Source organism: Triturus cristatus, chromosome 3_1 (genome assembly GCF_964204655.1).
Source record: "Triturus cristatus chromosome 3_1, aTriCri1.1, whole genome shotgun sequence".
Taxonomy (NCBI): domain Eukaryota; kingdom Metazoa; phylum Chordata; class Amphibia; order Caudata; family Salamandridae; genus Triturus; species Triturus cristatus.
The window spans coordinates 746384613-746399509 of record NC_140583.1 but is presented as its reverse complement, the minus strand read 5'-3'; the positions used below and the strand labels follow the sequence as shown (position 1 = coordinate 746399509).

Genomic DNA, 14897 nt, shown 5'->3' with positions numbered 1-14897 from the left:
ATGTGACATGGAATATAACTGAGTATCCAGGTTGGATAGAATATTTGATAACATGGAAGAATCATGTGTTTGGTGATTCTTGAACTGTGTATTTACTTGTAAGCATGTGTAATCAAGTAAATTAGAGAACTTACAATCAGGACTTAACAGATCTGAATGGGAGTACATTATTTCATGAGCATGTATAAACAATGATTACCATTACATTTTGCATTTTCTCACTCCTAAAATGGTTTTGCTCCTCGTAGAAAAGTGCTCAGTCCGGTGAAAAAAGAGATTCTCCTTGGAGCTCTTGAGCAGCACATGTGTGATGACGTGTAATAATAGGGGAATGTGAGAGTGATTCTTGGTGTCTCTATTACAGCTTAATATATAAGACATGTAGAATGCCTTGGGGTGAGATTAGCAATCCCTACACTCTGAATGGCTGCTGATACGAAGTGTGCCTCTAGAAAACACTCATTAGATTGAATGGTGTGAACGTCAATTACCTGGGTGCATGTTTGCATGTGCTGAGAGACTGCGGAATGCTCCTTTGTAAATTTGAGTTCTTAACTTCCCATGTGTTGTCTAATAAAATCGCGGGAAACTAGAAGTTGTTTTTACAATGAGAAAAATTGACTTACTAGATATTTGTGTACAGCCTTTGGTGATAGGATTGACCTGAATGTTGTACGCTTTCATTTTTCTACCATTATTGGGGAGGATAGAATCATAGGTAGTATATTGTTTGTTAGTATTCTACAAGTCAGCAGTAATGTGTACTTCTTTTACTTGATCTCCAAGTCTATGTTGTCCCTTTCCAATTTTGGGACTCAAGGTGTTCAAATCTCAGGAGAAATAGGTTTGATAGTGATGGGCTACTGAGCAGTCTGGTAAGGCTGGGAAAATAATTTATTACTCCAAAGAAAGTGTAACGCATTGATTTTTACATCATCATGTTCCTCTCCTGGCAAATACAGAAACAAAAGAATCATCTTGTACTGTCACTTTTAGGTGTTTGGCGATCTAGACATACTTCACAAGGACAGTATTGCTCTACAGACTGCTCCAAGAATAATATGATAAGAGGCCACTTTCTAAACCAAAGAATTCCAAAAACCCTGAAGCCATATTATGGTGATATACAATATAATCTGTAAAAACTGCAAATAATTAGTAACATTTTGTGTCTAGGTAAAGAACAGTTAATAAAAAGAGTCAGAAAAGTGACGATTGGAAGTAGAAACCAATTTATGTCTTACCCTCACATGCCTCATATGAGCAGCATTGGAATTTAGCTTGATAGTTGAAGCAGACTGGTGGACTCTGATCCGTATTGTGACAAACAAAGCCAGATGTATTACATTGTACAATCTGACCAAGGTAATCTAAAGGTGTATCCTGATACTTTTCTGCTCTGCATTCAACTTCTCTTGGATCCTTGCATATAGTTTTTCCTTTTGCTCTTAAATTTTCAAGTGTCTCAAAGTCGCCACGACCATCGGCTGGATTTGTTTCATCATACCACTCTGACCAATGACAGACTTCATGCACATAGACACAGGGCGCAGTTGGTGTCTCTGTTTAATATGAATTGAAATGTAAACTGAATGAGTTGATTGTACAACAGTATAATGTCATTAGTAATCGCTGTACTCTTGAATGTATTACCAAGTTGTTTCACATTGTATTACAACTTCACTTGCATTAGAGAGAATCCTAAAACGTCATTATTGCCCTTCTAAGCCAACAAATTATGTGAAAGAGATAACTCTTCACAGTTAATCTGAAAAGCGTTTTTACAAAAGTAGTTTTGGACAAATGAAATGTGCTCGTAAAACAGACCTTTCATTTAAAGTTGTGGATTTAGGTTTGGTTGAAGAAACATCTCCTAAAATGTTAAGCTAGTCATCTCTTATTTTTTATAAAATAATTGAGGGATTAGTATAAAGTAAATTAAGGACATGTTTATTTATGGTTTTTCAACAGAGACAGAGTGATAGTCAAGATGTGAACAAAATTGCGTGTTTCTTTCAGATGACTATATTTAAAAAAAGGAAATATTCTGAATACTTAGGCAACAATAACGTTGTAGTCATCTATCAGTAAAGATTAAAAACACATTTTCACCCTCATTCTGAAGGGACCAATAATCCTGCTTCAATGCAAATAGGAGTTTGTTTGAGTTTTAGAATTACATTATTAATAGCATTTTCAGACTTTCAAGATTCTTTTTTTCATCACAGATTTTCTTTAGGGAATTATAAGTAAACTTTATATACTAGAATCAAACTATATTCAGAATTTTAGAGCTCAAACTACGCTGTAACTCCTTCACTAACTTTGAAATGATGAAAGCAGCTAGCACCTCCTCTGGCAGAAAATGTAAGCCCCAGTATACATACCTCCCCTGATGGTAATATTTACATACATTAGTGAAAGAGATGCAGTGAGGACCTATACATCTTTAATTATTTGATGTTCTTTGTAAACGAGGTTACCAGTCTCCTTCTACAATAAATTCTATATATGTGTTGGCTAACAAGCTAGATAGTTCTGACGAGAATCTACTCAATATCATTTCCCTCAGGATTTTTCACCGTACCAATAATAGTTATATATCTGCGGCAGAGAAACGTCTATTCCCATAAGAAAACAATACACAGCACATGATAGTCAGAGCCCTTGTCGAAATCAATCTGGAAGTAGTGTTCTATGCTCTAGCAAACTGAATGCATGGTGCAAAATATACTGCTAGAATAGCACTGCTGGTCCACATTTAATGTAGCCTTTTGGGATGTACAGGCTTTCAGAAATATATGGGGTGTGTACATTAGTTTACTGAGGGCCATTAACAAATTTCAAATCAATTTGCAGGAACGATTTACAGTACTGTGTCCTGAATTGTAGCTAGCACAGCACAAGGAGAAGAAGTTTCTAGACATTATGAATAGACTCTTATTGAAAATTGTACATTTCCTGAAGTGTATTGACTAGAAAAGTACACTCCTGAAGAGAAGCATGTACATGAATTAGAAAAAAGAAACAAGTGACCCTGGAGATGATCTTAAACTGCAGGAGTAGTAAAGGTTTTGTCTATTTTCTGTGATAGAACTAGCTCTTCCAATTTAAAGGCGGAATACGTTACACATTATGAAAAATACCAATTTTTCTAAATGTTATCTGAAAATGGTAGGCTCGCACAGCTGGAAATATATTTAGACATGGGGGTTGACACATAAATCATGCTTTGAAAAGGAAATTCTGATGGGATAATAAGGGAATTGTTTTTTACAAACAGTAATTTGCAGTTTAAGGAATCATGGGAAGCATAACACTCTCAAGAGAAAAACAGAGGGAAAATAAGGATTCTCACCAGTTGATGGGCTAGTAACAAAATAAGTAGATGTAATTGGGTGAATAGTTGCTGAGACTCTTGATGAGGGAACACTGGTGGTAGACTTTGTAGACAATGGCATACTTCTAGTAATTGGTGGTGAGAGGGTACTTGACGTAGATGCTGCAGAAGATGAACTACTTGCAGTTAATGTTGAGTGCGTGCTCTTCATGGGCATTTGAGTATATGCTGCAGTAGCAGTTTTTCTTGAGAATGGACTACTGCCTATAGGGCTTGTAGCCGAGGTGCTACTTATAGTTTTTGTAGAGGAGGTGGTAATAGCTGTATATCTTGAAGAGGAAGGAACAGCTGTACTCATTGATAAAGATGGAATGCTTCTTGAAGAGGCTGCAGATGAAGACGTGCTGGCTGTGGTGCCTATATCCCTTTCAGTGACTGCTGTAATTCTAGATAGAGTGTACGTTGGATGTGTTGATGTTTGACATGGCTCAAAGTTGTAGTTGGCACATAAAAATCTAATTTGAAAGTTTAAACATGGTGGATTTTGCTGTTCTTTATTGTAGCATGTAAGTCCAAGTGATTTATCACATTTCACTTCTTGGCCAAGTTCCATTATGGGTGTATCAGGGTACTCTTCAGCTCGGCACTGAACATCTCTTGGAGCACTGCAAACTTCATTCCCAGCAGCTATTATATTAGGCATTGTCTCAATATCGCCATCCCCAGTCTTCGGATTTGTTGTGTCAAGCCAATGTGTCCAGGTTAGAGTTTCATGTGCAAGAAGACAGTCTTCTGAAGCAGGCTCTGTTCAGGAGAAGAAAATTATCTTGTTTCACAAATATTTTATAATGCAACATTCATATAGCACAATACAGAATATGAAAGCTGGTAGCTTTTTGTAGGCTCCACACCGAACAATGCTTCATTAAGGATGGAAATAATCATTATTACTTCAGATCTTTCCTAACATCACCTAAACTGACAAGGCGTATATGATTGCTTGAATACACTGCATAAATCAGAGAGGCTGGTAGTATGCAACTTTAAAATGTGTCACATATTGTTTCACTTCAGCTAAGAAAATAAATAGTCTTGACGTCTGCTAGGTATACACACATGCCTTTCCACTCGAGGTACTTTGAAAACAGTAATTTCACTTGGGGATTTTCTTGATGTGACATGGAATATAACTGAGTATCCAGGTTGGATAGAATATTTGATAACATGGAAAAGTCATGTGTTTGGTGATTCTTGAACTGTGTATTTACTTGTAAGCATGTGTAATCAAGTAAATTAGAGAACTTACAATCAGGACTTAACAGATCTGAATGGGAGTAAATTATTTCATGAGCATGTATAAACAATGATTACCATTACATTTTGCATTTTCTCACTCTTAAGATGGTTTTGCTCCTCGTAGAAAAGTGCTCAGTCCGGTGAAAAAAGAGATTCTCCTTGGAGCTCTTGAGCAGCACATGTGTGATGACGTGTAATAATAGGGGAATGTGAGAGTGATTCTTGGTGTCTCTATTACAGCTTAATATAGAAGACATGTAGAATGCCTTGGGGTGAGATTAGCAATCCCTACACTCTGAATGGCTGCTGATACGAAGTGTGCCTCTAGAAAACACTCATTAGATTGAATGGTGTGAACGTCAATTACCTGGGTGCATGTTTGCATGTGCTGAGAGACTGCGGAATGCTCCTTTGTAAATTTGAGTTCTTAGCTTCCCATGTGTTGTCTAATCAAATCGTGTGAAACTAGAAGTTGTTTTTACAATGAGAAAAACTGACTTACTAGATATTTGTGTACAGCCATTGGTGATAGGATTGACCTGAATGTTGTACGCTTTCATTTTTCTACCATTATTGAGGAGGATAGAATTATAGGTAGTATATTGTTTGTGAGTATTCTACAAGTCAGCAGTAATGTGTACTTCTTTTACTTGATCTCCAAGTCTATGTTGTCCCTTTACAATTTTGGGACTCAAGGTGTTCAAATCTCAGGAGAAATAGGTTTGATAGTGATGGGCTACTGAGCAGTCTGGTAAGGATGGGAAAAGAATTTATTACTCCAAAGAAAGTGTAACGTATTGATTTTTACATCATCATGTTCCTCTCCTGGCAAATACAGAAACAAAAGAATCATCTTGTACTGTCACTTTTAGGTGTTTGGAGATCTAGACATACTTCACAAGGACAGTATTGCTCTACAGACTGCTCCAAGAATAATATGATAAGAGGCCACTTTCTAAACCAAAGAATTCCAAAAACCCTGAAGCCATATTATGGTGATATACAATATAATCTGTAAAAACTGCAAATAATTACTAACATTTTGTGTCTAGGTAAAGAACAGTTAATAAAAAGAGTCAGAAAAGTGACGATTGGAAGTAGAAACCAATTTATGTCTTACCCTCACATGCCTCATATGAGCAGCATTTGAATCTAGCTTGATAGTTGAAGCAGACTGGTGGACTCTGATTCGTATTGTGACAAACAAAGCCAGATGTATTACATTGTACAATCTGACCAAGGTAATCTAAAGGTGTATCCTGATACTTTTCTGCTCTGCATTCAACTTCTCTTGGATCCTTGCATATAGTTTTTCCTTTTGCTCTTAAATTTTCAAGTGTCTCAAAGTCGCCACGACCATCGGCTGGATTTGTTTCATCATACCACTCTGACCAATGACAGACTTCATGCACATAGACACAGGGCGCAGTTGGTGTCTCTGTTTAATATGAATTGAAATGTAAACTGAATTAGTTGACTGTTCAACAGTATAATGTCATCTGTAATCCCTGTACTCATTGCATTACTGCCATTCTTAGCCAACAAAGTACATGAATGAGTTAACTCTTTACAGTCAATCTGCAAAGAGTCTTCACAAAAGTAGATCTGGACAAATGAAATGGGCTTGTAGAACAGACCCTACAATCAAGCAATCAATCAAAAGATCTTTAATTTGCCACATTTCTGCCAGCATGAAAGCACAACATACAAATTACAATAAAGTAATATATACATAGATAAAACATATTACATCTTATGCAAAAACTAATTAAAAAGTGTGTCAAAAGATTATCAACACGATACTCAAGAACCAGCAGCAACGATAATAAAGTACATAAAAAAGTAGCTGTCCAAGGGATTGGAAATCCAGAGAAATAGAATCAAATCACATATATCCCCGCTGAATTAAGATAAAAAAGACCATGAAAACATACACACAATACTGAATGGAGTACCAGCATTCAACTAAAAATTTGTGAAAGTCATTATTACAGGCATTTGTATGCTTTCGTAATTTGAATGCCTTCCAAATAAACAAGGCCACTGCATGAAATGTCCCAGTGCTGTATAGGTTTTGTATAAACAACGCCATTCTACACTGTCTTAATCCATACTTTCTATATTTCTTTTTTCTTAACAGAGTTTTATATAGCGCAAACTTGACCAAAATTGGTTATCAGAGCAATTTACATAGCATCAGTTGCATTACATGAGGACACATTCACTTTTTTGTTTTGTTAGGGAGATTATGTGATTTGCCTAGAATCACAGGATGTTCAGCGTCATTGACGAGACTTGAACCCAGTTCCCCAGATTCGAGGTTGACCGCCCTAGCCGTTAGGCCAACTCCTCTCCCCTATAAATAGAGATTAAAAATAGTTTTCTTGGAGAATCACAAAGTGCTCAGAAAAACTTGATATGCTAGACCTTTCATTTAAAGAAAATACTTTAGAAAATGTGAACAAGTCATCTTTTATTTGTTATGAAATAATTGAGGGATTATTATTTATGACCTGTTTATCTTTTGACTTTTCAACAAAGACACAGAATGACAGCAAAGATGTGAACAAAATTGTATGTTTATGTTCAGATAACTGCCTTTAAATTAATGATATATTCTGAATAAGTAGGCAATGTAGATGTTGTACTCATCTATGAGTAAATATTGAAAACTCATCTTCACCCTCATTCTGTAGGGACCAAAAATATCGCAAATCGAAGTTTGTTTGAGTTTCAGGATTACAGCATGTGCAGCAACTTCAGACTTTCAAGTGTTTTTTTCTCATCACAGATTTTGTTAAGGGAATTCTTTTCAAACTTTATACACAGAAATGAAAATATATTCAGAAGTTTGCAGCTCGAACACTGGAAAACATTCTCTAACTACTTCACTAACTGTGAAAGATGAATGTGGGTAACAAATCTTTTGGCAAAAACCATTGGCCCCAGTATATGTATTTCCCTTGATGTTAATTTTTCTACTGAATACTGAAGGAGATGCAGTGAGGTTAATTTGGTTTTCCTTGTAAATGAGTTTCTATGTGTCCTTGTACAATAAAATCTAGAAATGCGTTGGCTAACAAGCAACATAATCCTAATATTATCTATTGTTGTCTTGATAATGTTATAATTAATGACCAGTTTCCACTGCCGCTTATTTGAGATTTTCTGGAATCCTTTTATGGAGCTTCTGTTGTCACCAAGTTTGGCCCCCACAGGCTTCCCATCTGGCCCATGTCAAGGAAAGCAATGAGTTGAAAATTGCGATCTAGACCCCTTTTGCAACTATACAAAATATATCAAAAGTGTTTTCTTGGATATTCTAAATGTATGCCCAGTGGTACACACAGATCACATATTGATATGCTTGGACACCCTGAGATGTTGCAGAGAACATGTGATAACCTTACTGTCTAGAGTTAGACAACATCATATGTCTTGTGAAACAAATAATTGTGAATCTAAAAGGAAAACATAGAGCATCTTAGGTAAATCTGAGTTCCACTGGACTCTCATTGGATCCTAAAAAAGGTTACCGCTCCTCACGAATAGCCTTGCTTTAAGCCAATAAATAAAATGCAAACTTTTCTAGGCCTGCCTCATTTTTATCAGCAGTTTATTGATAGATTTGACCGAAAGACAGGCTATCTCTCCCGACTACTCAAGAAAGTAAATCTACAAAGTTGTTTCTGTTCCAATGAAAGCAGTGACAGAATTTTTTTGTTGCAGAGAAAAGCTTTTCACAGAGGGCCATATTGTGACATCCTGTTGAATCAAAGCAATTCAACGTAGAAACCGATGCCTTAGACAAGGGGCTATAGGAGCTGTGTTACTGCAAGCGTAAGGTGATGTAGTTTGGAACATAATGTGTTCTACCTTTGGCACATTGTGACTCCTTGAGACTTATTCACAAACTCATTTTGTAGAATGTTTTGAAGAACTACAGTAAAACTACAAATGTACTACAAATTGCTACTCGCAAACAAAGGGGAAGGTACCAACTCTTCTATGTGTTCCCGACTGCGTAGTCTAAACACACGTAGGTATATGTTTTTACTATTATTTTTTTTATGTTAAATAAACTTTAAAACATTTCCCTATACTTTACCATAGGTAGACTGCGCAGTATAGGAAAAATAAAAAGAGTTTATTAAACTTGGTAAAAGTTTGTCAAAATATTTTTATGTTAGATATGAGTCTAAATCAGGGGTCTTCAACGAGTGACTCGGGAGCTACTTGTAGCTAGCCAGCACCCTGAATGTAGCTCTCAGAGTTGAAGAGAAGCCAAGACAATCTCAGAGAATCTATGTATATTAATGAAGGCAGCACCGCTCATCTCAAAACACTTAGAGTGAAAGCCAACCAAACCAATAGCAGATCCTTTTAATAACAGTCAAACACAAACTGAGTTGGGTTATGGATCTGCCACATGACCGTCTGTATCCACTCTAACTCTAAATCACAAGGAGATTGGCCATGTTATACGCCCTTCTCTTTCAGTCCCAGCACATATGTGAACAATGCACTATCAAAGAATGACAGTAGTAATCAGTGCTGACCCACCACAGTGTGGGACTGTGGTGGAACTGTGGGAGCCAGAGAGAACATTTGTTAGGAGCATGATAAACCCAAGAGCTGAGAGGAGCAGTGTATGGATCCAAAGTAAATAAAAAGTAATAGCCTCATCTGCATTTATTTATGTGTCGTCTGTCTGACATGGTGTCGCTCCCTAATAAACAGCGTTGTGGAAGATACGTCTAGAGTCAAGGACCGTCAAATGTGTATGCTGGCCTGCATCATAAGGGTTTTATCTTTGGTGCAGTTGTTTCCATTCATGGCATTATAGTGCCCATGCTGTAATAATGGTCATCCTTGACTATTATGGGTATTTTTTAGTGTAGTTTTCCAATACCAGCTGCCATCATTGACATATTGACTGGCCTACTTTTAGCCACTCCTGACAAAAGGATGACTGTTTCTTGCATAAAAAGGGCCATAACTGATATACGTTGGGCATCCTGGATGTTATGGCGCCCAGCCTTGGTACGTTGGCCCTGGTGGGCATTATTTGCATAACAAAAGCATACTTGGAGCTATGGTGAAAATCCATTACCTACGATTGTAATACCTGGGCACTTTAAGAAGAATCTGTCTATGTGAGGCATTTTTACATGATAGTACTGATATTTGTGGATTGTGTGTTTTCTAAAATTGAAAAATGATATTTTAATGGCAAATATATTTTTTAGAAAATATTTTTATTCAGGAAACTGAGTTTGTTTGCCCAAAATGGAATATGGTATTTGATAGAAAAAATATGCGTATTTTCAATAACTAATATGCTGACGAAGACAAAATATTTTATTTCTAAAACACATTTAAAGTTGATAGCCGAATGCTAATTCAAGCTGAGTTGGGGGGACTTACTACTGCTCTAGTTCTGTCCTCTGTGCCGCACAGCATTTGATAATTTGAATGTAACTTAATTAGTGAGGGGGTGGCATTTAATAGTGAGCAATGCTTTCCTGCTATTTCTGCTGGTAACCTTATCTTGAATGCTTGGGTGATTACAATCCTGCTTAGAGTGGTCATAGTGTAATGTTAACACATGTTGCCACTACTTTACAGTGATAACATATGCTAGTAGCTCAGCAGGACTTTCCTTGAGAAGAAGTAGCTCTCAACACAGAAAAAGTTGGAGACTCCTTGTCTAGGTATTGTTGTCTTCAATCAATTCTTTACTAAGTCAGTAAAACTTTTTGGTGGCCATAGCTTTGTCACAATGTTGAGAAAGTATTTTGGATATTACTTCCTTTATTGAAATCCTCTCAACCAGGGCTTACCATCTCAACCAAATTCATCATAGATTTACCTCCTTCAATAGTTATTATATTATCATGGTAACTGTCGATGTCGATGCTTCATGATGGACAGTCCCTTGCCTACATGGACTTACCTCATATCATAGTGACACATAGAAATATTCATTATGTTCGCAGTTTCTCGCTTCAGATATTTCTGTTAATTAATTATTGTTCTGTGGTTATCATCCGCAGTGCAACGATCTGCCTAAGAGAGTAAATCAAATTTGGAGCAATATCTGAAGTGCTACAGCAATTTCACACAATATCTGGAATGCATACTTACTTAGTTCTCCTACAACAATGGTGCTCATTCTTAACTACAGTATATTAATTTTTGTGCCTCTAAGCATTCCATCCACACAGCTTACTAACTACACCTCAAATAAATCCTTTGGTTGCTGTTGCAATTAATTGTCTCAGCCATCTAAAAGAACAAAACATTATCTAAAAAAATAACCTAAACAGTCGGAAACTGCTATGGAGGCAAGGATCAATCCTCAAATGAAACCAGCGCACGACTTTCAACAAGATATGGTTGCCATCTATTTTCCACCAGCATATTGTCTGCTACTTAAGCCCTAGCCATGTATTTCAGACCTTTCATTTTTCTGCTTATAAATGGAACAACCATGTGCTTTTCCATCTTAAATTGCCATCTTCTTGAAAGATTCTTCTGACCTTCTGTGGTAAATAATTTAATTACCGGAACTTAATTTGATGCGGAAAATCTATAACAATAGCTCAGTAAAATAAGAGGCAGAATCCGTGGTATTAGAGGTTCGGAACGGGCTTTATTCCAAAATCAATTTAAATTGAGGAGCTCCATATTCCATCACCACGAAGGTTCAGGAAGTGAAGACGCTACTTTATTGACAAGTAATCATTTTTATACAATAGGCATTACAGTGAAGCAAATGCAGGAGGCGTAACAATTGATAGTAAAGATAAAACATACATGCATAGCAAAAGTGGGCGTAACTGGGTGTAACTAAAGAACGTCATCAGGTATGATGTCATAATAGGGTGGTTCCATGAAAGAATTTCGCAATGTCAGCAGAAATACTTGGCAGAAATGCGCGCGCAGCAGCATGACGTGTGATTGACGTGCAACTAGGGGGTGAAGGGGACTTGACATTTAGCTCTACATGTGGCGACAGAAGTCTGGAGGGTCAAGTCAACCTAATCCCAAATCATATCTAACATCCTATGTTTAGAGAACTATGTTATCCAAAAGAGAAGTCTCTTAGAGTAGAATCTTATTCTATACTGACTATACTGACTATTAGTGCGTGTACAAGCGTCTAAGTGTCTACACTAGATGCGGGGGCAGAAATCTTCCATAGTAACAGGGCTATGAATTACTGGCATAAAGACAGAGAAGCCGGGCCTTTTGCTCGGTAGCTGGAAGAATGTTTACTTAAACTACTAGACAGGAATGCATTGGGTAGGGAGCGGAGCAGATAATTTCGAAGGTGAAATACAGTTTTTGGCAGGCAACAGGCTGATGTCAGGCACCGTTAGCTGCGCAGGGAGTAGGACAAAGTTCATGGATACAGATGCGAGCTCAGACTGGAGCTTTCAGAGGCAGAAGGCAGGAAAGGCTTGATGGCAGAATCAGGGCCTACTTGCCTGGACTGTAAAATGGCATAAGTGAACCATATAAAGCCGGTGGCCTTTCATACTTAGGAATGGAATATCCGGCCCATTCATGGCGGATCTGAAAGAGGACATGTTGACGGTGGACGCACATGTGTTTGCGTCTTCATAACTGGAACTGGAGGGAACATACATGTACTTGTGATTTATACATGAAACCGTTGGGGTCCAAGATAGGGGACATAACTGATCAGAAAAATCCATATTTCCACATTCCCTCCTTGTCCCCTACTTGCCCGTCAAGAGATATCAATCTTCATCAATCCATCGATCTGTTCATATAGCATCATTTGTTCTTCTTTTTTCTTCTGGAATGAATGAAATCTTGGTGGTGGAATACACGATGTGGCACACAGACCACAGATCGCTGGTCCACATTGTAGGCATAGACAGCAACTGAATAATATGAGGAAGCCAATACCTAGGAAGGATAGGACCCTCCATCCAAAGGTAGATAATACAGTCCAAAACCAACCGGACCAAGTCCAGGTGCCTGGATTCTGGTGTATCTGGCTTACAATCTTATGAAGACGGGTTATGGCTTTATATACAGATGGCGAATTTTCTGGTATAAAAATGCAACAACTTGATCCGATGACCCTACAAGCTCCGCCCCTATCGGCCAGGATGACGTCAAGGACAAGACGATTTTGAAGCACAACAATCCGCATAGCAGACTGCTCTTCTGTTAAATTGCCTAAGGCGGAAATAGTTTTGTTCACTACTGCTTCAAGGGTTCTAGTTAATCTACGTATCAGCTTACTATTAGTAACTGTACCTATATAGGGAAAGAGACCTTTATTGAAATCTGTGTATTTTTCCCATGCTGTCTCAGTGTAATCGACTATTGGGAGATCTCTCCTTTCTCTATTGTGTACTAAATGAGTATTTCTGTGATAATCAGGAGGAGCTAGGAAAACAGGTGGCAAAAGGAATCCGATGTAGCAGGTACCATCCCAATCTAGTGGCAAACGTATGTATGCCGTCTGACCACATATGAAGTAGGAATGGCGGGAAGCTCTAAATGTAGACTTGCCTTGATCACTAAATTCTATCACAATGGTGCATCTACTATGGCCCATATGTATGGAACCATTCTTTCTTACACATAATTCACCTTTAACTGGAAATACTGACATGGCGGGCAAAATTGGTGTAGCTTCAGATTCAACGTTCAGGATCATGAGATTAAGCGTAAAATTACCTAATCCATATACTTCATTTTCTAGATCAGTTCCTGTTCTTTTGGGAAGTCCCTCCTTGTTAGGGTGACAGACTTTGAGTAAAACTAAGTTCAGATTTCCCCATACCCAGTTATTCTGGTAAACTGCAGAATTCGAATCTAGGGAATTAATTAAACTAAACCATGCTCCACAGGAGCCGTTGTGTGTGAACGGGTATGGAAAGAGAGGAAAAATTCCTTTATAGTTCTGATAGGGAGGGAGTCGACCACATATCCAACAATTTGTAGCATTGCTAACCTGATGGGAATGATGTAACATACTAATAAACGTGTTATTGCGCAGCGCAAATCTATAGGACAATTCATGCGGAGGTAATTCACTAAAAGAATGTTCAGCAGTAACATTATAAACATGTCTAGAAATAGGATAATATGTGTGCAACAATATACTTGCAGTAATTATTAAAAGACTTAAGAAAAACAAAATTAATAACGTCACTGTGCAATGACTACGCAGTGATTTACAGTACGCATGTCGTTTCAACTTTATCCTTCTGTTTCTTTCTCTATACAGGTCTAAGGGATACATGTCAGAGACAAATTCGACCGATTCACCTTGGAGAGGACTTAAACAATCAAATTGCCTGACTTGCTAGACCGAAGTTTTAGTTTATATAGTTCGTGGTTATTCAGTTCAACCAAAGGAAGTTTTGAGTCAATCGGTGAAGACACGCAAGGTGTGTCGTTTACGTCTGACGGTAGTCCATGAAATTTCTTGATATGACTTGAATGTATCCAGCCTTTTCGACCTTCGATCTTCACGGCTGTCCTCGTCGTTAGTAATACGAGTTGAGGCGATCTCCACCTAGGATCCAGCTGAGACTTCCGGTCAAAGTTCCTCACTAAAACTAAATCTCCTGGAATTACGTCATGGGGTTTCACCTCGGTGTTGTCGGGAAAGGCTGCAGCTACCTGTGAACGACAAGATTGTAGTGCAGACATCAAGGAAGCCAAGTGATCTGTCAGCATATTACAGTCAATATCAGTTATTTTGCGTGGTATAGGCGTCCCCCACATATTTGGTGGTCTACCGAAGATCACCTCATAAGGGGATAGCCCTGTTCGAGAGTGTGCTACCATTCTCATGTAAAAGAGTGCAACGGGTAAGGCTACTACCCAGTCGACACCTTTCTCTCTACAAATTTTGGACAATCTAATTTTCAGGGTCTGATTATGTCTTTCCACGAGACCTGCTGCCTCGGGGTGTCGGACACAGTGAAATTTCCACTGATAGCCTAACAAAAGTGAAACGTGTTTCATTAATTCGGATGAGAACGGCTGGCCGTTATCTGAGTAGACAACACGTGGTAAACCGTACCGTGGGAAGAATTCTCGAACCAACTGTTTGGCAGTAGTCGGGGCAGTGTAATCTGAAACCGGGTATGCCTCTGTCCAACGGGAAAGAGCACAGACAACTACGAGAACATATTTGAATCCTCGACATCGTTCCATCTGGATATAATCCATCTGGAGAACTTCAAAAGGGTGATCAGGAGGC

General features: G+C 38.1%; 1 protein-coding gene across 2 annotated transcripts in view; it reads right to left on the bottom strand.

The window, feature by feature from the left end:
* Positions 1-14897, bottom strand: part of LOC146860908 (uncharacterized) — an 850962-nt gene that overhangs the window by 212715 nt on the left and 623350 nt on the right. For both annotated transcript variants that reach the window (XM_085644903.1, XM_085644904.1), the window contains 3 exons: positions 5757-6074; positions 3359-4144; positions 1245-1562 (listed from right to left, as the gene is read on the bottom strand). In XM_085644903.1, the coding sequence (XP_085501029.1) occupies positions 1245-1562; positions 3359-4144; positions 5757-6074 (1422 nt within the window). The remainder of the gene's footprint in view (positions 1-1244; positions 1563-3358; positions 4145-5756; positions 6075-14897) is intronic.